At 44.6% G+C, this 26,958-nt stretch overlaps 1 protein-coding gene and 1 long non-coding RNA gene across 2 annotated transcripts in view; one reads left to right on the top strand and one right to left on the bottom strand.

Moving 5' to 3' along the window:
* Nucleotides 1-12,528, bottom strand: part of YARS2 (tyrosyl-tRNA synthetase 2) — a 16,353-nt gene extending 3,825 nt beyond the window's left edge. Inside the window, exons 1-4 of the mRNA XM_085870303.1 lie at nucleotides 11,768-12,528; nucleotides 8,647-8,814; nucleotides 3,000-3,155; nucleotides 190-360 (exon numbers count right to left, since the gene is read on the bottom strand). Of these exons, the coding sequence (XP_085726429.1) occupies nucleotides 190-360; nucleotides 3,000-3,155; nucleotides 8,647-8,814; nucleotides 11,768-12,528 (1,256 nt within the window). The remainder of the gene's footprint in view (nucleotides 1-189; nucleotides 361-2,999; nucleotides 3,156-8,646; nucleotides 8,815-11,767) is intronic.
* Nucleotides 12,312-26,958, top strand: part of LOC147032556 (uncharacterized) — a 26,930-nt gene continuing 12,283 nt past the window's right edge. Inside the window, exons 1-2 of the long non-coding RNA XR_015055231.1 lie at nucleotides 12,312-12,590; nucleotides 17,769-17,950. This is a non-coding gene — a long non-coding RNA (uncharacterized LOC147032556). The remainder of the gene's footprint in view (nucleotides 12,591-17,768; nucleotides 17,951-26,958) is intronic.

Below are 26,958 nucleotides of genomic sequence, written 5' to 3'. Positions count from 1 at the left end.
ATTTCACGGTGTCCTTCACAAAGAATAGGTGAGCTATCGCCAGCACCCTAGGCAAATTCCTGTCCTTACCCAAGTAGAACGTCACCTTAGGCGGTTTGTGCAAGATTTGGGCAAAGTTTCCCCTGGCCAACTCAACAAGAACATGGGAATACTTGACTGTTAAAAGAGAAAGACAATGGCGTTTCTCACCCTCGACGACCTTCTGGGACGGCGTTGATCCGATGGCAGGCATCCAAAATGCTCGTGCCTGGCTCCAGCAGGAATTCGTAAAAAGGAGCTCCTTGGAAAACCTCACGGAGCTCCTGATCCGACATGGCGTTCAGGGCTTCCAGGTTTCCTTCGTACAACGTGCTGGTGCATCTGGGTGTAAATACACAATTGAGTCAGTGAAGTACAGCTATCATTTTATTGGGGCATGGACTGTGCCGCTGATGCTGTGCTCCTCTACCAGTACACTAGTACTCATTTCACCAACCGCGGAAGGACGACAGGCTGAGTCAACCCCATCTGGTGTTAATTCAGCGGCCAACGGGGCTCAAATTCAGGACCCTAAGATCCCAAGCCAGCCACCCTAACAACTAAGCCAACACAAGGCTGAGTACAACATTGAAAGAAGGTTATATAACCATGTACAAATTCAACACCATTCTTTGCTGTTGCAACAATCGCTTTACTTTCTCACAAACATTGCCTGAGACGTGCAACCAGGCAAGCTTCGGTAACATTGGGAATTCGAGATAAATCACGAGGGAAGTGAGCAATTGGAATTGGTGGAAAAGGCAAGTGTTTATGAAAATCGAAAATTTAGTTTGGAAAATGCTTAAATACCGTGTGCAGGTGACGTGCAATAATGCCACTAGGTGGCACCGACGCACTCGCAGAGGAACGAGTGATGTGTTCAAACTTTGAAGTGTTCTCGGAATGAGAGACGATAGCCCAAGAGAAGCCAATAGATGTTTGTATATTTTGATACAGTATCTCTTAAATGGCTCGCCCAACCCCCCAAAAATTGTGTTAATTGGGTACCTCTGACAAAATCTGTCCTTTTTCCAAGGAAAATGTCAGGATTGCAAATGCAAATCTCCAAATCGGGCATCTTGCAGCAACCATGTAGTGGCATCATATACAAGGGCATCTCGGTAGACGGCTTGCGATCCAACTGCTTGAACTCTTGGGTGTTGAGATCAAATTGCCAATTGTAGTCAAAAAAGTATGAAAGGCTAAACCAAGCAGATGCTGTTACAAGTGAGAATTGGAATTTAAAACAGTAGATTAGGGCCAACGGGGGAGACGGCAACTCCATCTGCAATGTTGAGGTTGCTTCCTCCAGGCTTAACGTGGATTGCAAGATAACAGGCCACGTTTTCTCACATTGAAATAACGATATGTTCAAGTGGGCCAACCACTGGATCAGCATTGGGCTGGCAGGATAGCTCGTAGGTGTACATACTCCTGATTGCTTGAGCTGTGTAGCCTGGGTTTGAATCTCAAGATATGCATCTTTTAACTCACAATGGCATCTGGCATGCAGGGCAATATATCAATGTGTGTGCCATCCAGTTGAAGAATGTTAAGCCAGAGGACCCACCCATCAGCACTGGTGGTAGACGTTTAAAAGGTCCTACGGTCCCTTTCACAAGGATTAGGCAAGTTATCACCTGCACCATGAACAAATTCCCAACAACTGCATTCTTAAGTCGAATGTGAAGGATTGGCCAGTCTTCTTCAAAAGCCTTGTGCTTAAATCTTTCCCCAGTTGATCTCACAAGTTGGGAATAAATGGGGTTGTTAAAAGAAGTTTCCATGGGCTGAGCATGCAGGACCTGTGGAAGAGGTTCCCACTTTATCCTGGATGGCTTTTGGGCATCGCGTGGTGCATACGAGACCTTGGGAGAAAAAGTGTTCTAATACTTCCACAGTGACAATCGGAGAGATCATTGATGAATATCAGAAATAGGACTGGGCCCAGAACACCTTGACTGGGATAGGAGAAGAAAGGATTCTGTTGAGAGCCACATGTGGGCTACAAAAGTAGAAGAAGTCAGTAAGCCATGTATGGAGTTTGTCTTGGATTAGCAGAATAATTTGACATCCCAGAAAATTGAGTCCATGACCTTTCTGGTTGAGGGATGGCTACAAAATGTATTTGGTGCCAGTGTTCCCTTGTGGTGTGGTTCCATTGCATGCATTTTCATTTGGATTCAGGATCACAAGGGTGAAGCCACGTTTCATCACCAATTACCATAAGAGTTATAAAGTCGGCTGGATTTCACTGAACAATGCGAGAAGCTTGAGTCGTGATGTCAGCTGTTGAGGTTTCTGGTGGAACAACTTGCTGAGATATTGGACGTGCCTGGGCGTTTCTCGATGATTGTGAAATTATTGCCTGGAGAATTTTCAACTTCTGTAGATATTTTGGTGACCGTAACTTATTAATCCTCCACGACCAATGCCTGGATCTCCACAACAGTTTTCGGGTCATTTCCATCTGCTCGCTGTCCAGACCTGGGGTCAGCTTCAAGGGATTCAAATCCACACTGTCAGCCACACATTTGTCTCCTGTTGAATACAAGGATGCACCTTTGCCGTATATGCCCACGATGTGGATTTTTTGGCGGATGCCACCTTTTCATTTACTTTTTATTATTTAATTTTATTTTGCACAAACATTTAACACCTCCATCTCTATTTTAGCAAGATCCGTAATCTTATAGCATGACTTCGAGATTACATTCTGATTACACACATACAATACAAGTTAATAATGAGCAAAAATGTTTTTTTTATTTTATTTTAACCACACCTCAAGTGTGCCAATGGACACTCGATTCATGTAATATTTTGAATTGAACAACCGTCATAAGTTTGTTTGGAGACCATCTCTTTATTACTCATACAAACATTGTTTAAATTTATACTTTTGTCACTATCTTTAATTAGCAGAATAGAATGTCACTTTTATAACTTATTTACATATTGGTCGATAGAACCGGTCTCACCTCTTGGCAGACTCCAGCCCTTCTTTCCCATGGACCAGTAGCGTGACCTCACGAGCCAGCCGGCGCTGTGCATTGCGAATCTCTGGCTGCTTTCGATGACCATTCATTATACTGTTGATCTCCGCCAGTGGCAGGAATGTGAGCAGCCGCAGGTAACTGGGATGATTTGGAGGGGTATGCGTAATGGTGATGCATATTAGACCAAACCCCACATTTTCCTTTCAAGATTGCATGGGAAAGTACTTGCAGTTCACAGAAAGCTCAAAATAACCCAGTAAATATCAGCCCAATAGCTTCACCCTATACACTCGTAATGCATCCTTTTGCATTGCCCATACCATGGTCTCTTGTCCACCCCTTAACACAATCAATACCATGGTCTGTTGATCACCCCTGAACAATGTTCATACCACACTCTCATGAGACCAGGGTTGTAGTATTTGCAAATATGTACCGATTGATGCACAGTAAAAATCTGTGTTATGCGAGCCTTTTGATCATGAAGTGGTACGATGTGATGGTGTAAAAGTAGCGCACATATCATTGAGATCTCTAATTTGGCTTTGATTTTCAACCTGACTATAAATTGTCAGATTGGCACTTGATATGCAGGACATTGCATTGGAAAAAAAAAAGAAGTGTCCCTCAGATGGATGCAGATCTTGGTGTCCCATCTGATAGCATCGTTACTGGTGGGTGTTGAAGATCCTATGGTGTCAGTTTTAAAGAGCAAGCGTGTTATCGACAAATTACAATTTTCTGCCATAACCAACTGTAGCCGAGTTGAATACCACCTCTGCTACCTTTGGAAGAAGGTGGTATTAAATGGGGATCGTTAAAGCAGGAGTAATAGTTAATGTCACCCCAAAGGGGGTCAGTGGAGGTATAAACAAATGGGACCACACATCCTGAACCTCACCTGGATCAGGAGCAACAGTCACTCAAACCCCCCACATACCCTCTTAAACCCTGATTTTGTTTTTATTTTTTAATGCTGTGACAAACTTTGGTTCATCACGGGTGATGAAGGTTTGTGGTCATTTCATCAAAATTGTGTGTGTAGTTTTGGAGGAGAACGCAAATACCTATTTGGGGGGGGGCAACCCCCCCCCCCCCGCCCCCATAGACCCCCTGAATGCAAATTTTGATGCGTTCGATACACTTTGGTTCATCATGGGTTATGAAGGTTGTGGTCAAGTTTCATTGAAATTGTGTGCAGTTTCAGAGAAGAGAGCAAATACCTATTTTAGGGGGTCAACCCCCCTCTAATATATTGATATTAATCGGACAAGCGGTTCCCTGTAATGAGCACAGATATTGATGCGGTTGATACACCTTCGTTGGGCATCATATATGAAGCTTGTGACCAAGTTTCATCAAAATTGTGTGTTTGGTTCAAGCGATAACGACTGAATTGCTTATGGACTTTGACTCGCTCACTCACTCACCTACGGACACTACTCTATTGCATAAGCTCACTTGACTAAAGTCCAGGTGAGCTGAAAATGAGGTGTGTGAATGTGTTTAACCACGTATGTATAATATGTCATGTATTGTGTGTATCATTTTAGATAGTAATAATTTATCATTTTTAGAGATAACTCACATTATCGCCATGTGCGGGTTTCAGTAAGTGGAACAGAGTCCTCTCAAGTCTTGAAGTATCCAACTCCATTTCAGTAAGGGGTCACGAATCGTGGACCACGGTGTGAAGTTTTCTTGTTCTCAGTTTTGTTACGAGCGTTCTTCTCAGCATCGTAACTGAGCCCCGGATAGCTTCCAACTGCAGTTCGTTTGTCGTCATATTCCCAGGGATGGTTTTTAAGATACCTGCCAGGTTTTTTTTCATCATTTCCTTGCTCCATTTCTCTCTTTGCCAACTTTGTCGCTCTTCAGCTTCCAAGGTGTGTGTGTGTGTGTGTGTGTGTGTGTGTGTGTGTGTGTGTGTGTGTGTGTGCGTGTGTGTGTGTGTGTGTGTGTGTGTGTGTGTGTGTGTGTGTGTGTGTGTGTGTGTGTGTGTGTGTGTGTGTGTGTGTGTGTGTGTGTGTGTGTGTGTGCGTGCGTGCGTGCGTCCGTCCGTCCGTCCGTGTTCCCATATCTATATATCTTATGCTTAAAATATTTTTTCTCTGCAACTGCTTGTCTGATCCATGGAGAATAATTTATTGATGTCTCTGATGTTATAAGTCACGTCACATAGTATGGCAGCCATATTGGATTAACGGAAAAATTTGGACATCTTTTTCTCTGAAAACCGCTCAACAAAGGAAATTGAAACTTGGCATATGTCATCAAATCCCCATGGCATATGTTGGGTGATAATTATGACATCAGTGATGTGGTATTCCAGCCATAATTGGTTAAATCTAAATCCTTATCTAAAAAAATCTGAAACCTCATACCTGACCTGTGACTGAAGAATTCAAATTATGACGTTATCGGCCACATGGTCTGGTGGCCATACTGGATTAAAAATTTAAATGTTAAAAAAAAACTTCCCCAGAACCACTTAACAGATTGTTGAGAAACTTTATGTATGTATGTATGTATGTATGTATGTATGTATATGTATGTATATGTATATATATGTATATATATATATATGTATATGTATATATATATATATATATATATATATGTATATATATATATATATATATATATATATATATATATATATGATCGACTTGCCAAGGGGAATATAGTTTGAATTTTTTTTTCATATTCATCTTCATTGATGCAATTTTGCCTTAATGTGCACAAAAGTGGTTGTGAAATAACCTAATCTTATATATTATTTCCGAGTTTGTGGTTTCGTGTCGCGCTATCTTCGACTTTGTTCTGCACTCGAGTAACGTAATATTTGGCTTACATTATCTCAAAGACCATATGAGGTGCATGGTACAAAAAAAAGTAAATAAAATTGTTCTGAAACAGTGAAATCGTATTCCACTTACTGCATTAAAGTAAAATTACTACTGATACTCTGCATCAGTTCCTTTCTCAAACACACCCACCCCAACATGTCGCGCAGAGCGCGGGTTATGCTAGTAATTAATGAAGCTATGGATAATGGCAATGCATGTGACTTAATCGAGTCCATGGAGGATACAGTTAGTTGGGCCATAATTGTAACGTGTTCAATTTTATTTTGTTCAGAATGGCCGAGCAAGGCAAGACTACGTGCTCTACCGAGTGCCGTTCTAGTTTGATTATGCAGTAATCTATCTATAATTCCAGCAATCTCTGTGTGTCTGTCTGTCTGTATGTGTGTCTGCGACCGCCGTTACTTGACAACCACCCGTCCGATCTAATTGAAACTTGCCAGGAATATTGCTGGGGACCTGTGGATGTGCCTTTTCAAGGTTTGATATTAATCGGACAAGCGGTTCCCAAGTTATGGCCATTTATTTATCAACCACTGACAGGACACTGTGCTATGACATCACTATTCACGTCACAAGTAAATTTTTTTTTTGCACGTACGGCCACGCACGTACGGCCACGCACCTACGGGCCCGCACTAGTATATTAAATGGGAGTTGCATCGCAGTGTTTTTGTAGAATGGCCATCCCTGTGTTATGGATAGAACAATATTAGGTCAGGGGGCGGTCACATTAAATAGGGTCACATTAGGGTAAGATTGTCTTATTTAATGTGGGTTATAATAAGGGTGATGGACAATAACTAGAGAGGGGTTAAGCTGAAATATGTGTGTAAAACCTTCTGTAATCCAAGGGTGTGGCCAAGTGAGGGACTTAATGAAAAGGGCTTGTTACATTGGACCACTGACAGACAAATGGGTGGGGCCGCAGGTAGCTAATCAAGGCCGTTGGCCTGCTGTTACCATGCAAGGGCGACCAATGGGAGAGCTCCCGGATCGTTGGTTTGGGGAGAGATCAGCAGCCAATCGGTGGGAGGGAGAAAGTGAAAGAATAGACAGAGTGGGCCTTTCACAAAAGGGATGAAAATCAAATCAATCTCTCTCTGCTGAAATGCTATGCTGGGAATCTTCCTGCTGATGTTGGGTGAGCTGACCTGTGCACTGCCCTCCTCACAAAGTTCAGCCAAAGTCAAGACCACACATGCCCCCTTTCCTTCCCTCTGTAACCGAGTCTGCTTTTGTGTGGTGCCATAGGTCTTACTTAGTTTATTGTATCGAGTTATTTAGGTGTTGATTGTTCATTTCCGTGTTCCCTCCCTGCCATCGTATCCCTTGGCGTGTTCCTCATTCCTTATTTATTTAGTGTTTCATAAATCCTTGTTTTTAAGCCCACGAATATGTGCACCTCTGTTTGGCGGATTAACAAAACACTTTGAAGATCGTTTGGTATCCGCGAAGGCTTGACTTTCAGCTCAGTGCTGGTGTTAATCGGTGCTGACGTGACAATATGTAAATGTCCCTTTAGTAGTGTTTTTGTAGGCTTGCTATTGCTGTGTAATGCATAGAACAACTCGAAGGGAACTTGGTAGAGCGCATACCTCTGCCACGTAATGCCTGATCCATGAGAACATATCGGGGCCCAATCAATACATTTTTGAAATATCAGGCGATGATGTATCGTTTTTGGCCCCATCTCTCAATGGTGAAGAATCACTTCGAAAATTAAATAATTCTCGCATCCAGATCCAGATTTGGATCTTCACCAAAATTGAATCAATTTGTCCATGCCACACACCCAATGTGTCCAAGTTTCATCTGAATCCTTCTGCAACTTTTTGAGATATCGTGCTATATATCAGTTTAGCCCAATATCTCAATGGTGAAGAATCACTTAAAAAAATGAGTAGTCTGATCCAGATACAGATCTTCACCAAAATCTAATCGGTTCGTCCTGGTCAGCCACCCAACCTGTCGACAAAATTTCATCCCGATCCGTCCACAACTTTTTGAGATATCCTGTACACAAAGAAACATATAGAAAGGGGTTTTAACCTTCACCTTCGGTGGCGGAGGTAATAAGTTGGTTGTCCCATCTTTTTCTTTTTTTTCTCCACAAGAATGAGGCTCATGAAAGAGCGAGGTTAAATTGAAAGTGAGGTCGTAGGTTAACAATTGGCCACAACAGAGAGATAGAGATATATATATATATATATATATATATATATATATATATATATATATATATATATATATATATATATATATATATATATATATATATATATATATATATATATATATATATATATATATATATATATATATATATATATATATATATATATATATATATATATATATATATATATATATATATATATATATATATATATATATATATATATATATATATATATATATATATATATATATATATATATATATATATATATATATATATATATATATATATATATATATATATATATATATATATATATATATATATATATATATATATATATATATATATATATATATATATATATATATATATATATATATATATATATATATATAGAGACCACCAGCAGCAGCATGTAAATGAGGGTTGGACTATGGAGGGTTAATTGGGGTAATAAAGATCATGGGTTAGGATGGAGGACGACAGGAGGTGGTGTTACACTGCTTGTTTGAAGCCTGGAGGGAAGATTGAGACAGAACAGTGGGGGTTAGGGGGCACTGAGAAGAAGATTCCTCACCGCTCCACATCATTATCAGGCAGACGTAGAAGGTACTGATAAAGGTCGAAAGGTGAGGTTCTGTCACGATTCAACCACACAGCATTTCCAGCAGTCTTCCCCAGCTTGTCACCTGTCACGTTGGTTATCAGTGGCATTGTGATACCATAAACATGGTCATCGTGCATCCTGAAAATCATTCGATCAGCATGATTATGAATTTGAAATTAAACATTATTCAATGACATTTTCAATGCTATCCTCAAACACTTTGCTCAATAATTCAAAGCCCCCATTCCATCCATCCATTGGGACCATACTCTGTGCAGGACGTTGTTGCTGCCAAAGCAGTCTTCTTGGCTATTGGGCACAATCCTGGATGGGTCGCCACTCCGACGCAGGATACCAGCAAGCTGGAACTCATTTTGCCGACCTCGGAAGGATGACAGGCAGAGTCAACCCCACCTGGTACTAATTCAACAGCCAAGGAGGATTTGAACTCAGGATCCTTGGATCCCAAGCCCACCACTCTAACCATTAAGCCCAACATTGATCGTTATAATCTCATGCAATTTAATTATTGATTGAGGAAGCACCAACTGCATCGCTTATTCCGTGATGTACACCTTATTCTTATTATTATTCCGTGATGTACACCTTATTCTTATTATTATTCCGTGATGTACAGCTTATTCTTATTATTATTCCGTGATGTACACCTTATTCTTATTATTATTCCGTGATGTACAGCTTATTCCGTGTACTTAAAATACACCTGTACCATGATGCGCATTATGCACAAGATCTGGGATTCCGATGTAACGTTCTGAATGGGCTTGTCGGTACTCCCATCTGAACCCCTTGCTGGTAACGTGGGGAAGCCCAACAAGTAGAAAACACAAGTTATAAAACATTGCTGCATTGTTTTATCGAATGCCCCAATGTCCTTATATTCTGATCTACGGGGTGGCGTGAAAGTCGCTTTACCCTTGCTGAATTTCCCACACCTCCCTGTCTTCCCCTCCGCCCTCCCCTGCCGTATGTGGCAACACTGACGCATACAGATACAACGACCGATTAATTATTGTTCGCCTTCGTCAATCTCCCAAATTATTGTTCGCCTTCGTCAATCTCCCAAATTATTGTTCGTCGCCTCTCCGGAGGTCGAGGAGAGGAAGGGGTGTCAAAGAATGTGTGAATTGGACAAATGAAAGCTCTTCTTCTTCTTCTTCTTCTTCTTCTTCTTCTTCTTCTTCTTCTTCTTTCAGCAGTTGGAACTGCTGCTCGGATCAATTCAGCAATTAGTCTCACGTTAAGAGATTGTAGAGCTTATTGTATGTGTGGAAATTAAATAAAGGCACGGACACCGGTGCAGCTTTTTTTTTACGACTGAAGGAAAACTCCCTTCCCCATTCCCTCACGCTTCCCTCCTCCGAAAGCCCCTCCACCTCCCTCCCCCACAGACCTCTCTGGGTCGTGTTTAGCCTGATCCGTTTTAACGTACACAATGTCGTTCAATCCTGCACTGATACCAGCATAAGGGCACCACCCTCCACCCAAGCGCTGGTTTTCCTCAAGTCCCCCTATCAAACTCATGGCCAGGACACCCCCTTCCCCTCCCAACTAGCTCCCCCTCTCCCATCCTCCTTCATACCTCCCCCCTGCCAGGGTGTATGGTGATGTGTGGTGAGGTCTTGCTCTCCCCCCCCCTCCACTTTTCTCGCTCACCATCCCATCTTAATATTACCATCAGTGAAGCGACAGGTTGTATTTGCTCGGACAATAATAATAATAAAATTTTTGTGAAGAGGTACACCGCTTTCTCTCAGGTAGTTGTCCAAGCATTTTCGACTTGTTTTTAAAGCCTTGTGAGTCATTTTAGCCAACAATCCTCACGTCTCGCACATGCGATACTTCAGCGTGCTCCAATGGCCACCGTTGCTTGGGTTTTCTGTGCACGTGCACAAAGCATTCTGGGATGGATTGCGTCGTAGTCGAAAGTTCTGATTGGTGTTGCCTATAAACCTGTATTTTCCAATATGGCTTCCTCGACGGTGTCCAACGTATCGACATAACCAAGTTGTGGGACAAGCTTTGAGCCTGATTGTTTGGCCATGAAAGCACAATATCTCAGGCCATCGTGAATGGAGGTTCCATTGTCTTCCGTTTTTTTTGGTTCGTGGGTGCCAGCAGTGACCACTATTTTGTGGTGTCTGTCTGTGACTCTCTCCAGAGCATAGCTCCGTGACGTTTGATCCGGTATTGATGAAACTTGGACACAAGCTGGATATCATGGTGTAGTTGTGTCTGTGTGTCTGTGTGTCTGTCTGTTTGTGACTCTCTCCAGAGCAAAGCTCCGTGACGTTTAATCCGATCTTGATGAAACTTGGACACAAGCTACTGTAGATATCATGGTCTGGTTGTGTCTTTTTGTATGAGGGGCGTCCCACGACCCTTGTGGGCAGAGCCACGCCCACTTGAACTTTTTATTTATTTTTATTCTCCATTTTCTTCTCGCAATTTCATTTCCTAGAACTTGTGCGTAATGTCCATAAGTAAAACATATAAAAAATCCGATTTGATTTGGTCCATTTTGACGGAAGAGATAGGTTTTTACGGTAGGGCTTCCTCAATAATCCCCGCGAACCATCGTCGCCTCCTGGCTCGTATTTATTTATCTAATAATATAGCGGCGAGACAATTGTTGACGTCACTAAACAATCTCCACGTATCAAAACGGATCACGAGGTCGAAATGACCCCACCCCTCTCAAGAAAGGGGTTTCGGTACCCATAATGCAGTGCGCGGGCGCCATATTGGTTGGCAAGCTGAAGCGACAAAAGGTCAACAAGACTAGAGAATTAGCCTTCCCTGGCAGCAAGTCAGAATGACAGGATAAACGTGCTGGATCGTGGAGCTACTGATGCTGTGGTGGCCAGGGAGGTTAAAAAAAACAACAACATGGCGGCGCGCACGGAATTATGGGATATCTCAACCCCCCCCCCCCATTTCCAGACGTGCAGTCCCATCAGCGTCTCAACACCTTGTACCTTCTCCCACGAAGCTATATTTTGTTCACCAAACAAAATCTATTCCAAAGGAACTTTAATTTCCATCACCATGGTTACGCAGGCTATCGGACCTGGAGATGAGGTCGTGGCCGTTCATGATGTTGCCCAGCTGGTCCGAGCCCCCCAGCTGGATGACGCAGCCGTAGCGCTCGTACAGCTGCAGGAAATCGTACGCTTGGAACGCCTGGTACGTGAACTCGGACAGAGACAAGCCGTCGGCGCTGTGCAGACGCCTTTGTACCGAGTGTCGACCCAGCAGCGTGCCCATGCGGAAACGGCGACCCGCTCCTGACAGGAAGTCCACCACAGCAAGGTCGTCGTACCACTCGGAGTTGTTGAGCATCGTCATGGAGCCGAGCTTCTCGAGACCGCCGTCCCACAGGAAGAGCACGTGGTTCCGAAACAGGCGCTCGAGACCGGCGCGGAGAGCGCTCGCGCGCTCCTTCGTGACGTCACACGGGACGGCGTCGCGGCACGTGGTCCGGCCGCTGGGATCGCCGATACGCGCCGTCGCGTCTCCCACCAACGCGATGACGTGGTGGCCGCTGCGCTGCCAATTGAGCAAGGCCATAACCGGCACCAGGTGACCCAGGTGTAAGCTGTCCGCGGTCGGGTCGAACCCGCAGTACAGGGTCTGCGCCCGGGACTCCAACAGGTGGCGGAATTCGATGCTCGCTTGTGGGAACACGTCGCCGACGAGGCCGCGCTCGTGCATCTCCGTGAAAACCTTCGAGCCGATTCGACGCCGCGCTTGTGCATTCGGGCCGCGCCTTGCCGCCCCCGATCGCAGCAGCATCACCACGGGCCACATGGACGCCCTGCGCGCCGCCATCTTGCTTCTCCGTCGAAGGTCGCCGCTCGCTCTCTCTGGGACTTGCCGTGTCACGTGATCTTGTGGGTTCTCCAAAACGTCGGCCTCACGCCGCCTGGTTTTATTTAATCGTTCATTTTTATTCTCATTTGCCGTTCAATGGAGTTTCCCATCGATGTATCGGTTTAGTTTTCACTCGAAAATGCTTTTGTTTGTCGCTTTGTCTTGAAGTGGACGGAAAACTGCTCCAGCGAAACATTTGATGCAATCTTTTTTTTTTTTTTTTTTTATTTATTTATTTATTTATTTATTTATTTATTTATTGGGGATTTGTTTCATTGATGAAAAGCGACTTCACAAATTAAGTACAACAACAACAAGAGTTCATCTATTTATTATGTACGCGAGTATGACGATTTGCTAATTCCCCCTTCCCTTCCATCCAACCAATGTCAGGATATTTTGACCACAGAGTTCTTTTGAGCTGGTACAGTGTATCTCGTGAAATGTGAATTGGATTCTCAGACATTGGAGGTGGTTGGTGGTCGAGGGAGGAGGTGATCGGTGGTGAAGGACGGGAAAGGACTCTACCCACCACCCAGAATGGCCGAGAATTCCATCAACCACGTGACAAAAGGGTCCACATTGAATGTGGTCCACATTGTTGTGTGAGATTTGAAGATGCAAGGAGATGACTTAAATTTTCGTTTCAACTTCTCTCGTCGTCTAGTTCCGTCAAGCCGTGCACGACTTCTGGATCAGATTTCTCCAAACATCCCCGTCCTGCACTACCTCCCGAAGCTCTGGCAGTTGCAGCCCCCATACATCCAGCTCATACAAGATCTGCTTCTTCTCTTCTTCCCTCAACAATACCCAACATGGTTAATTTCTCCAGGTTTCCGTTTTCTGCACACATGATGTGTCCAAAGTATGACGGTTTCTGTTTCAGCATCAGCCCTTCTGATGGACATGGTGGTGTAATTTATTCAACCACTCATTTGTTTGTTCTTCTCTCAATCTGTCAAATTTCTAACGTTCATCTCCAACACCACAATTCAAAAACTGTCAATCTTCTTCCTTTCTTTATTTTTCACCGTCCATGACTCACATCCTTATATTGCAACTGGAAAGACCAGAAACATTCACCAATCTCCTCTTGGTTTGTTTTGTCACATCCTTGTGTTTCCAGATCTTTATCAATCCTGATATTGCTGTCCTCCACAATGATAACCGTCGATTAATTCCTCCTCTACATTGTCCACTCACTTCATTCTTAGAACCCGGGAAGATGAAACTTTCCATTATTTCCACATGATCGTCTCCCAGATTTCAACTTCCAAGTCCTGATTATTATTAACTTGGTCCCATGGTGATTCCGGGAGGGGGGGCACCTGGCGTGCTCTCCCCCTTAAACCACTCCCCTTCCATCAAAGGTGATCATGTTTCACATGTAATGAGGTGTTTATCATCGATGATGTGGTCTCAGTGATGTGGGAAAGGAAACTCGTGCAGTGAAGTTTTTTAAAATTTTTATTATTATTTTTTTTCCAAATGTAAAGACGGCATATAGTAAGGTAGTTCAGTCCACATAATATTGCATAGCGTTTCAAAAAATCTATAAGTAAAATCTGCAACGACTACCTTGACGAATATTCTTAAAGGTGCAGTATTTTCTGTGTAGTAGGTCTGTCCTTATTTTATTTTTTTCAGAAATTTCAAGGCGCTAACCCGAATTTTGATTGATATTTATGAGAAAAAAAATATATATATATATATATGAACCCAAAAAAAATTTTTTTAGGGGTTCCTTACTGTCCATCAAAATTTGAAAAAAAAGAAATTCATTTTATATTTTTCTTTTTTTAATCTTATGCCAAAATGACATTAACATATAATGTATGATGTTTTCTGGTGCATTAGAATCTGAAATACTGCAGAAAAATATTGTTGAACTTGGCAACATTTTTCCAGTCCGTCTCAGTGAAACTTGAAAAGTCTAAAAAATCAAGATTTTATGTATTTTTTCACATTTTTCGAACTCCGCAGTTTGCAGACAGAGTCTTTGAACAGACGGGACAAGAGCTATAGTTCACTTGTTCAAAGTTGATTTCTTACAGTCCAGGAACCGTTTTCGGTGATCAGTTCCCGCTTGTAATATGTACTGCTTTTGCTCCTCATCGTACGTAATAAGACTGTTGTACTCAGTCGCCAGGGCTACACCACGCTCTGCACAGTCATTCACAACTTTCAGCTTGCTGATGATAGTACGGCTATGTACGAAACTATCTTCAGTTTCCCATTGATCCGGGTCTTTGTGCAGAAAGTTAGAGTTCAAATGCAGTACATCAAAAAAATTCTGCTTCTCGGAGATGCGAAATCTTCCAGTTTTTGGCACATGATATCTTTCTGGTGAACAACAGCTCTTTTAGGTGCTTCATCATCGTCATCGTCTTGTTCTTTTTGAGTTTGAGATATTTTTGGTTTTGTCTCAATTGACACGTTTCGGTCAAATAGACACAATGGTATCAATTCTACCGGATACCAGACCGGATACCGGATACCGGCCTGAATGACCGGATACCAGACCTGAAATTGACGGCAGTCAGTCAGTCACTGACTGATGGACTCAGTGATTCAATGGAATAATGAGCAGACAATACAACGGATCTAAACAATAAATATTTCATACGTACAACAAGCCGTGTCAATACAACAATAAAAGACATAATTTCACGTTGAAAATGGAAAATTTCCCCATTTTTGAGCCACGTTTCGGGACATATGTAACACTTTTTTGGGATCAAAAACATTTTTTTCGTGTTATTCACATTTGAACCAACCAGTAAGCATGCAAAAATTTCATTAAAAATATCTGACATACAAAAAAACATAAAAATGCACTTTTTTTTTTTTACAATTTTTGACTGCTGGTAGCAACCCCTAGACAATTTTTTTTCTCATAAATATCAACCTAAATTCAGGTTAGCCCCTTGAAATTTCCGAAAAAAATAAAATAAGGACAGACCTACTACGTAGGTTGTTATTGTCATTTTTATTTCACGATTAAATAACAACAAGAACAACTAAACAACAGCAGCAACAACAATGGCCGAAGCGGAACCATGTAGTTCGTCAAAAAAAGGCCAAAATTCAAATGAGTATTCACAGTTTGTTTTTCAAAAAAGGCTGATTTAAAGGACCATGATGTGCATGAAGAAAGAAGCTAATAAATAGTTTAACTGTTACAATTTGGTTTGGTAACTCCACTAACTGGTACAGTCTTGGCCGTGTGTTGGTATTGTGTAATGATGATTACAAGTACAGTCGTGTTGTTGGTATAAAATATATTTTGTTGGTTTGATGCTTTATCGAGTATTATAGAAAGAGAGCACACTGTGTGTTGTAACGTAATCAAACCATTTCTAAGTACACAAGAGATCCCGAGTTCTTATCCCATCCAACGAACGCTTAATCACTTATTTTTAATCAAAACAAATCAAGATCTGGAACATTAATCGCAAACATTCTGAAATGATAAACAATTAAATAAACCAATGTCAACGCAGGGTGACCCGTATCTTGCCAAAAGGTGACCACGTGTGACTTCTTTAAGGTCACACTGAGGTGAACAGAGCTGCTATCCACCAGGAGCGACTCGTTGAGGAATATCTGCCTACGAGAGATTCCGATGAGAATCGTTCGACAGAGTAACCATGAAAAATATGCGTTTGCCTAATGACGTCATAATGTCTCAAGCTTGACATGTCTAGAAAGCACTCATCGAGGTGTTCAATTTGAGGTACTACACGATATGGTTCCTAAAACTTGAAAATTTGACCTTGGAGTCAAATATGTTTGACCTCAGGTGCTAACCATGAAGGTCAAGGCCAATCGCCACCAAAAATTAATCAGCTGAGCGCCAGACCATGAACTATATTCCCATGAAGTTTGAAGATGATCCGATCAAAATTACTCAAAAAAAATAAGGGTTTCGTCGACTCCCCTGGTTTGCGACAGTGACCTTGACCTTGACCTTCAAAATTTTGTGCACTGAAAGGGACCTCTATAGGCCTCTGATATGCGAAGTTACAAAAATTTCCAATGATAACTGTGCTCTGCAGAATTTTTTATACATGATCACAAACAAAAAATTAAAAAATTAAAAAAACATACAAGCTGACTAACATATCTTGCAAAAACTTCGTTTTGGCAAGATAAAAACTTATTCAAATCAAATCAAATCATGTTATCCACTGAGCCCATGATAAGACAACATCCTAATTAGACTTTCTTTTTGTTGTCAGACTTGGGTGCAAGGGAAGTAAACACCAAGTGGGTTTTGAAGATGGCGGGGTGGGGGGGGGGGCATCAATCTGTGTTTGCAGAAGTTGAAGACATGGACATTGTTGATGAAAACATAACAGGACAGAACAAAGAACAGATAAATGTATGTGATGGACCCCAAAGTGGACATGAATGTTCTTCCTGAACAAACTTCAATTAAATCAGTCATTAGAGATTATAATCCTCTCCATGCAACCGATAATCTTAAGTTCACTCTGATTAACAAGGAACCAGAAATAAATTTTAAATTTCCAGGCAAACTTTCCAAGGATAAGTGCAAATCATCTGGATACATCAAAAGATTCTGTCGGTATGACTGGTTCAAAATGTTTGATTTCATATCCTATTCTGAAGCAAATGATGGTCTTTATTGCCTTTCCTGTTGTGTTTTCCCCCCCAGACACTGCACACTGCCACCCAAAGAAATTGATAAGTGAACCTTTCCAAAATTGGAATGATGCTGGAATTGGGACTCTTTAAGGGCAAAATTATGGTCTGGGGGGGCTGCAAATGAGGATGGGGCAATATATCAACAGACAAAATGGGGCAAAGGGAGAATAGTGGGAGAACAACAATTGCACCATGACACAAGGAGTGCTATTGCTGGAGGGGGGACACGAGGTTGTGTTGCATAACTGACATGATCTTGGAGTTATGGTCCTTATAACTCCTTATAACTATAAGTTATGAGCCAAATTTTTTTTTCCACTTGTCACAATGTTTGTGAACATATTCAAGACCTGTTGTGGTTAATGGTGAAGCACAGGAGCTCCAGAAACGACCTCTTTCAGATGCTAACCATAGAAAGGAATTGTAGAATTTGCCTGCTGTTCCTTATGAAGGAAGAAAGTGAGATTGTGGATGTTTCTTATCCGAGAAGACGTTGCAGGTGGATGACCGGTTGCTTCTTTCTCCAGATTGGCAGAGATGGATGCTGCCACAACTTCCCTGACAGATCGGTACAGAACTATCCTGCACATAGTGGAGATGTCTGCAAAGTGATGCAATGGATTTTCTAATGACCAAGACGTGTTATTGATGTCTATCTGGAACAGGATTGGTCCCAGAATACTACCTTGTGGGACACCAGCCTTTACAGGTACGTCATTGGACAATATTCCATCCAAAGTGGCCCACTACTCACGAGTAAACAGGAAATCTGATAGCCAGTCGAGGAGGGATGGATGCTGCCACAGCCTGTCTTATACCCTTACGCCCTAAGTATGCTGGGTAGAATAAATTTCATGGGAAATGTTCAGTCAAGTAGCCTTGACCGCTCATTTGAAATTGAGAGGATCCTTCTATGCTAATAAAAGGGTGTGTGTGTGTGTGTGTGTGTGTGTGTGTGTGTGTGTGTGTGTGTGTGTGTGTGTGTGTGTGTGTGTGTGTGTGTGTGTGTGTGTGTGTGTGTGTGTGTGTGTGTGTCCTTCATAACTCCAAAACCATGAAACCTAGCAGCCTGAAACTTTGCATGCATACTCTGAACTTTGCATGCATACTAAGAAAACTCCAAGGAAGTGCACGAGTGAAAATTGGGTGTTTGGGTTAAGTAAACATTCCTTTTGAAGATAATTAATGGCCTTATTTAATTATATCTTTTATCAGGCGCATCCTTGGCCACCTCGCTCTTTTGGGTCTTAAGGCGTATCCCAGGTAACCTCGCTGGGGTCTGAAGCCAGCATGTATTTTGGCCTACTCAACCATGCCTTGACTTGGAACAGGCCGCAACGATTTCTTCACAATAGTTTTTTTTTCTTCTTTCCTCACATATTATTATCGAATGCCTGTTCATCAGAGCTTCGATTTGTTGTGTACATCGCTTTTGTAAGTACTATAGTTTTCAAATTAGGAGCTTGGTGCCATTCCATGCATTACATGATACGATTTTGCACGATCTACTCTCACTGATTAGTTAAAGTATATCATCGAAATAATATGGAATAGGCAAAGCCGAGAAGCGAACGTAGAATTCTTCTTACATTCGATGCTGCAATTTCCGGTTACTTTGGCCTGGATTGGGGATCAGTGATCAAATAATGTAAATCATGATTAAAAATTATTTTTTGATGATGCGGAAGATATTTTTATTAAAATTAGTGGAGGAAATATACACCATGTCTGATATTTGGGTCTTTCCTGTTTCCGACAATGCCTTTATCTCCCGGCATGAGGCACCAGGTGATAATCAGCAAAGGTTTCCCACCCACATCAGCATAGGTTTCCACCCATATAAATAAAGTAAGTATGCGGACAAGTCATCTTCCCCATGCCAAAAACCGGAAGCAAAAAAAAAAAACCGGAAGCAAAAGGGTCATAGCCAACGACACGGATTCCAAATTGCGAGGGTATTGTGTTGTTGTTGTTGTTGTTGTTGTTTCCTATTCTCTCATGTGCACGCGTTAAGTATGAAGCTCACTACGTTCGCTATTATTTTGGTTTTGAAGATTGGATATCAGCCAGACTAAATAAGTGTTGAAATCTGGAGTGAAATCTGATAATTTAAAGAAATAACCTGTCTTATAACTAAGCCGATATACATGTTTACTTTAAGCAAGTAAGGCTGTGTTCCTCCAACTTTACATACGCAAGAAAATGTGAAATTTCCAAAGCATTAAACTTGTCTTTTTCTACTTTTTGGAGAATTGTATTGAGTGAAGAAAACATTTAGGAATGTGCCAAAATTAACCAGCTTCATTGAGCTGGAAGATTTAATGCATTCACTGCTGGACCTCGTGCACTGTCCCCCAGAGGGACTGCCGATCCACAGCATCTGCCAGATCTGGTCTACATTTTCGGAGGTTTCGCAATGTGCTCTACAGGGAATCGAAGTAAATGTGGTAAATAACTGACGTTTTTAAAAAAAGTTTGAACAGACCACGAACGATGAACCTTTGACATGTGCACAGACGAGTAGGCAACATGGTGGATTACCTGCAATGTTTATTTCACAGGCGATTGAACTTTGCGATGTCTCCAGGGTTGTTCTACATTAAGCTGCAACTCTTTTGTGTATAGTCATTACTTGAACGAATTAATTTTATTTCATTAACTGCTGCGTGCATGGTGAAGACCGGCTTTAAAATTAAAGGGATCCTCTATGGTATGTAGCCACACACTGGCCAGCCGTTCCTTAGCATCCATTTCATTGGAGTGCTTGATTGAGTGCTTAGGCCACTTGCTGAGCGCCTTATAGTCGATAGCGGTGCCGCTTTACGTCGTTCTGAGCGAATTGTTCACTCACTGTGGTCACTTTTGCTGCACCATGTAATTCAGCGCGAGCGGTTCGTGCTCCGTCGTCCTGAGTGAGCGGTTCGTGCTCCGTCGTCCTGAGTGAGCGGTTCGTGCTCCGTCGTCCTGAGTGAGCGGTTCGTGCTCCGTCGTCCTGAGTGAGCGGTTCGTGCTCCGTCGTCCTGAGTGAGCGGTTCGTGCTCCGTCGTCCTGAGTGAGCGGTTCGTGCTCCGTCGTCCTGAGTGAGCGGTTCGTGCTCCGTCGTCCTGAGTGAGCGGTTCGTGCTCCGTCGTCCTGAGTGAGCGGTTCGTGCTCCGTCGTCCTGAGTGAGCGGTTCGTGCTCCGTCGTCCTGAGTGAGCGGTTCGTGCTCCGTCGTCCTGAGTGAGCGGTTCGTGCTCCGTCGTCCTGAGTGAGCGGTTCGTGCTCCGTCGTCCTGAGTGAGCGGTTCGTGCTCCGTCGTCCTGAGTGAGCGGTTCGTGCTCCGTCGTCCTGAGTGAGCGGTTCGTGCTCCGTCGTCCTGAGTGAGCGGTTCGTGCTCCGTCGTCCTGAGTGAGCGGTTCGTGCTCCGTCGTCCTGAGTGAGCGGTTCGTGCTCCGTCGTCCTGAGTGAGCGGTTCGTGCTCCGTCGTCCTGAGTGAGCGGTTCGTGCTCCGTCGTCCTGAGTGAGCGGTTCGTGCTCCGTCGTCCTGAGTGAGCGGTTCGTGCTCCGTCGTCCTGAGTGAGCGGTTCGTGCTCCGTCGTCCTGAGTGAGCGGTTCGTGCTCCGTCGTCCTGAGTGAGCGGTTCGTGCTCCGTCGTCCTGAGTGAGCGGTTCGTGCTCCGTCGTCCTGAGTGAGCGGTTCGTGCTCCGTCGTCCTGAGTGAGCGGTTCGTGCTCCATCGTCCTGAGCGAGTTGTGAAATAACACCCAATTTCCGAGCCATTTTCCATATCGACGTGCTTTCTAAATTACTGAGCCAAATTTTTTTTTCCACTCATCACACAATGTTTGTGAACATATCCCTGAAACATCCATATAAATGCAACATTTTAACGTACTAATGAACCCTCACTTAAGAAACTTCGCGCAGAGCACGGGTTTGGCTAGTCCATATAAATGCAACATTTTTCAGTGAAGGCTACTCAGTTTTTGGGTTGTATACAGTACGTACTGAAGTCGGTAATCACCCTGACTCCAACCTACTGATTCCCAAAAAGTTTCCGATGTCTGCTTAGCACTAGTGTGTTTGTGTGTGCGTGCTTGCGTGCGCACTGTGTTTTGTTCTTGAAGAATAATATATTCTATCTGCTAAGTCCCCTACCTCTCTATCTCTATCTCTGTCCAATCCTTGCTCTACCAGCTCCCAATACAGTGCAGCACCCTCCTCCCACATGTTTCTGTCTCTGTCTCTGTCTGTGGACATATCCAGGCAGTGTGTGTCTGCGGATGCATCTGGGCAGTAATTGATGCTCCACCGCATGTCTGCCTTCCTTTCCCGCACCTCTCCTCTCTCCCCGCTCTCTCTCCCCTACCCCTCTCTTCCTCTTTTTCTCCCTCCCCACTTTAGTATTCCAGTCAGTGAAGCGACGGGTAGCATTTGCTAGTGTGTATATGTAAAAAAAGAAATATGTTTTACATATATATATATATATATATATATATATATATATATATATATATATATATATATATATATATATATATATATATATATATATATATATATATATATATATATATATATATATAAAGACCCACCCCCACATTTTTCACCTGTGAATGGAGGGAATAACCAATCAGCTCTCACCTAATCAACCAAACCGAAGTGGCTAAGATTATATAAATAATTGACCCCTCCCACACTCCTCCAGCTGAAGAAGCTGCGCAAAGCAACACAAGAAGACAGACCAAGGGTAAGTGCTGCGCTGTTTCGAACCCTTCCCAGAGTTCCTCAACAACTATAAAGATGTCCACACACAGTACACACCTGAGAATCCCAATGCTGTACACCCCCTCAGCTCCTGGACCAGTTTCGTCGCTTGTTGGCAAATCATCAGTGATAGTGTAGACAGAAATGCATACCAATGAGTCTCTCGAGCATGTATCATGTGCAAACGTCAAAAGTAGTCAATATATAAATACAGTAAGACCCACCCACATCTCTCACCTGTGAATCTTTATAGTTGTTGAGGATCTCTGGGAAGGGTTTGAAACAGCGTAGTAGTTACCTTTGGTAAGCCTTCTTGGTTGCTTTATGCAGTTTCTTTAGCTCGAGGAGTGTGGGAGGAGTCAACTTATATGTATGTATGTATATATATATATATATATATATATATATATATATATATATATATATATATATATATATATATATATATATATATATATACACATGTCGAGGCGTCGATCACCCTTTACTAAGGCATGAAGACGTCAATTTACTTGAGAGAAAATTGTTTATTATCTGTCAATACATGCGGCCGCACAGAGAGCAGGAAACACCAGGAACACCAATTATGAATTGAGGTAACCCAGAGAGTGCTCTTCCAAATAGTCGAGTCACCCCCTTATATTTGACTTTTTATCTCCAACAAATTCCACTACACAAGTCCTCCCTTTCATCCCAAGAGCCAGCTGGATTACCAGCTGGCTTATGTCCTGGCGATATATATCAAACTGATAAGCAAGATCAGAGGTTTTCCTCCCAGATTCTGCTTCACAATGCTCCCTTGAATCACTCAAGGTTAACCTTCCTTATCTCACACACAATGTCCCAAGCAGGAATATATTGTTGCGGATTCGCGCCCGCCGGCGTGCTGACGGCCACATAACTCGAATCACGGCACGTCGCCCACCGGACGGACAATCCAGTCGTGACCCTCTCGGACTAACGCCGGGAACCAGTCACGGGTGGACCTTTCGGTCTCACCGCGATCGAGCCAATCAGCCCCCGCGTGGGATAGGGTTGCTCGCCAAATTCGACCTACCTAAGTACCCACACGGAGGGTAGACCGGGCGGTCGCACCTCGCCGCAGGTCGACTTCGGACACGGGCCACTTAAGCGACCCGTTCCGTACTATCGGGATAACCGAGCGGTGTTATTCGTCGACCTCGACGGTTCGATTAATTATCGGGCGTATTCAGCCCACTACCAACCCTTTACGTGAAGCAAGATGAGGATTCAATGAAAGAAATGACGAAGCGAAGCGGGAAACAGTTCAACACAAAAGCACATTTATTCGCGATGAACGGAAAGCGCACATATACAATTCCACCAAAAGCACATAGAAAAGGAAAGAAACACAATGCAATTTTACACAAAAAGCAAATGCGACAATGCAGATCTAATACCGATTACGCGAGCACACGGCAACACTTATACAATTTTACTTCACAGACGGCGCCGACAACACATACCCAAAACCAAGGAAAAGAACACCCTCAAAGATGAGGCGGGCCTGAGGCCGAGACCGGGTCGGGCCTACCCGTCTGGTGATGAGACGCGGAGCGGCAATGGTGCCTCAACTCCGCGGGCCTCGCGGGCAGTGTCTGGTAGGGGGTGGGAAAGGGGCCCCCTTGGTCGCACTATCTCAGCGCGGGGGGAAACAGGAGGGGGTTGCTGATGCTCGGGGTATAGAGGATTCCTACTCTGCCTCGAGTCCCGCGACGAGCGTCTCCACCTCGGCCAGGTCGCGCCGTCGGCCTCCCTGGGGTGCAGCTCCCTGCACGACGCGAGCACCCCCTCGTCTGCCCTCGCCGCCTCTCCACAGCTCCGTCCCCTCCGCTCCGACTCCAACGCACACGACGACGACCAACTCCTTCCTGCTTCTTCTTCCCAACTCCACCGCCCGCGAAGTCTTAACTCCCTATCCACTTGACTGACGAACGCGGTCGCTCATATAAGCCCCGTGGCTTCGCTCTCTCATCTTTGACCCCCTCCCTTCGACCTTTCACCTCGCTCCCCATTGGCCCGAGAAAAGGTGGGCGTGAATGCTTTTTGATCCATAAATTTGCATATAGCGATCGCCCTCCAACGCCCTGGAGGCGGGGCCAAATCGCCCCTCGCTCACCGATTGGACGGCACAAAAGTGGGCGTGTGTCGTTTTTGATCCGTTTTTGAAGCAGAAAATCCGTGGTTTTGTACACGCTGTTCGGCGCGCGCCCTGCACGAGTCCAACACCGGTACCCACAAGCGGCGCAAGAACGGTGGCGATGCGACGGTTGCGAGGTGTGACGTGAAGGTCGTGGCGGTTGTGGTGAAGCGGCGTTGTGGTTGGTGGTTGATGTTGTGACTGGTGGTGGTAACAATGGCGGTTGGTCCAAAATAAAGATAGTAAAAGAAAAACGGCTATCCTGAAGAGTCGCAGCACGCATAAATGACATGTATTCCCACTAGACAACGGGTTTGGGCCTAACTACACATATACTTACCGAGATATCTCACCTAAGGGACCTGAATGGTGGTTTGCGAATTTGGTAACCACAACACTACCCCCTCCCCTTTTTACAGACTCGTCCCCAGTCGTCAAATTCTCGTGTGCCATCATGTGTAGTTTTCCCCTAGTACATTTTACCTACGGATCCCTGAGTGCGACATTCATGGTATTCGTGTCCCCAAAATAAATAACCTGAGGGCTGCGTAACTATCTAAACAAACTCACTCACACGGACGACTTAAATAAAATTGCCGGCGCTAAGACAAACATGCCGGGGGCGCACTCATATGTACAGTACATCTTAACCTTAACTTACAAATTTTACACTAAACCATGGCCCAGGATCACTGAACTCTGCAAAAGAAAAGCAGTTAGCAGGGAGCCAGGCTGCCCGCATGCAGTCTCTGGCTCAAACAATGCAGGTGACAGGGATCGTGGCTGGCTGCTCACACGCAGTCCAAGGCCTTCCCTTTTGAACTGAACGCAGTGAACCACAACGGTGCATGGGCTGCACAAACGCAGTCTCCGTGCCAGCTCAAGTGGAACACGCAATGAGCACAACGAATGGATGGATGAACACAAACACTGTGCACGGGCCGCCACTGCAGGCCCGTGTTGTAGCTGCCAACAGGGCAGTTCTCGCAGCTTGCAAACTGTTGCCTTGCGGATCCTGGCGCACATGGAAATGAACAGGGGGGGGGGGCAAAGCAAAAATTGAACGGGGCTGGTGAACGTGGGCAGTGGGCATGGCATACACAGCCCGCAGAAGAAGGCCGCTGCAGGCAAACACAGCCGGCAGATGAACTGGCCGGCACAGGCCTTGAAGTACAGCAGCTGCAGACGAAGTGGCCGGCACAGGCCTTGCAGCAAAACAACAGCTGCCGATGAAGTTGGCCGGCCTCCGCCTTGAAGCAAAACACGGCCAGCCGATGAAGTTGGCCAGCCTTTGCCGTTCAGTGGAGGTTGGTGGAGGGAGTGCGGTGGTGCTAGCCACTTGGAAGGCGGGCTCGGACCTACCTACCTGTCTCCCTCCCAACCTATCGCCTTTGCCTGTCACTGTACATACCCACTCCCTTAATTTGTGAAAAACCAATTTAGCCCCAACTTATTTTTTTGTTGTTTTTATTTTTACTTCCCCACTATAAATCGTCCCCTAACCCCCTTTACTGTCTTTGTTCGGCTAACCTATCCTGTCACCTAGCCTACTCCCAACCCCTACGTTCCCTTCCCGGAGGGGAATAAGGGAGAGCTAACGTCCTGTGTCGAGGCCCAACGAAGCCTCAGAATGGCCTCCCCAGAGTTCGGCGATCTATAACCCAAGTGGGTCCAGCGGCCCACAACTAGAGCGAGGGGATGGATGGTGCGGAGGGGTACATCTCCTAATCTACCCTAACCATTTAACTGTTAAACTACCCCGGGGCTTTCAACAAGCGCCTCTCGCTTAAACTATTGGTTCTAACAACCCAGATTCCCGTCGCCTGTGTTGGTGTCCTCACAATTTCGGGCCTCGCCCCCCCCAATTTTCTCTCCGTGCCCTCACACGGTCTCCTGGCTGGGACACGTGGCTCCCTTTGGCAGGCACGACCCTCTGCCGAATCTCCCGCTATGGCACCCCCGGGCACTACACTGCCTCCGAGCCTACCAGCTCCCTAACACCGGGGAGTGCCCCCCATGGCACCTCCCCTGAAACGCACACGTGGCAGGCCGGCCTCCCGGGCCCCTTTCCGAGGGTCACCCGTGCCCACAACACTGCCCACGCGGCCAATGGCGCTCCGGGCCCCCGCACCAAGCAGGCGCACCCGTGCCCACTACTCTATCCCGGCCCCCCATGGGCCCATGGCCTACCGCGGCCGACTGGCCTGGTGCCCGGGGTACCCACTCAGCGATACTCACCTTTCGCAGCCACGCTCCCAAGCCCGTCAACAGGGCTCCTGCACCCCTCCAAATGGGTTTCGAGCCTACACTCCCACCAACAACAAAACGACCTCCATTTTTCAATTTGACTAACCCAGCTAACTCACTTTACTCTGACCCCGGGGTCCCTTGGGCGGGAGTCACTCCTCCCCCCAATCACTCATCGCACCATGCAGTCCCCATTCGCTCCACTCACACAGACCCGCTGGCCTCACTCACTCACCATGTACTCACCTCACAACTCTTCAACACACACACCGCTGAACTCTGCCATCCTCCTAACTACATCCCCTAACTAACTCGTGCTCCCACGTCGTCCCTTACACTAAATCACGTTCCATTTAACACTACGTAGCTAAACTACGTCCCCGCTACACATCCACAAGTCTGTCACTGTCTCCAAATAATCCCATTAATCAATTTCCCAACCTAAATCTGGCTACAATCCCTCTAACTAATCCATTCCACGGACTCCATGAGGACTTACCCCTGCCCCATGAAGTCGGTCTAACTAAGCTAACCCTTCCCCCTAACTAGTTTCCATCCTGTGC

This window comes from Eptatretus burgeri, chromosome 2, assembly GCF_056783735.1.
Source record: "Eptatretus burgeri isolate ZD-2024b chromosome 2, Ebu_testis_v1, whole genome shotgun sequence".
NCBI classification, from domain to species: Eukaryota; Metazoa; Chordata; class Myxini; order Myxiniformes; family Myxinidae; genus Eptatretus; species Eptatretus burgeri.
This window is presented reverse-complemented; position numbering and strand designations above follow the sequence as displayed.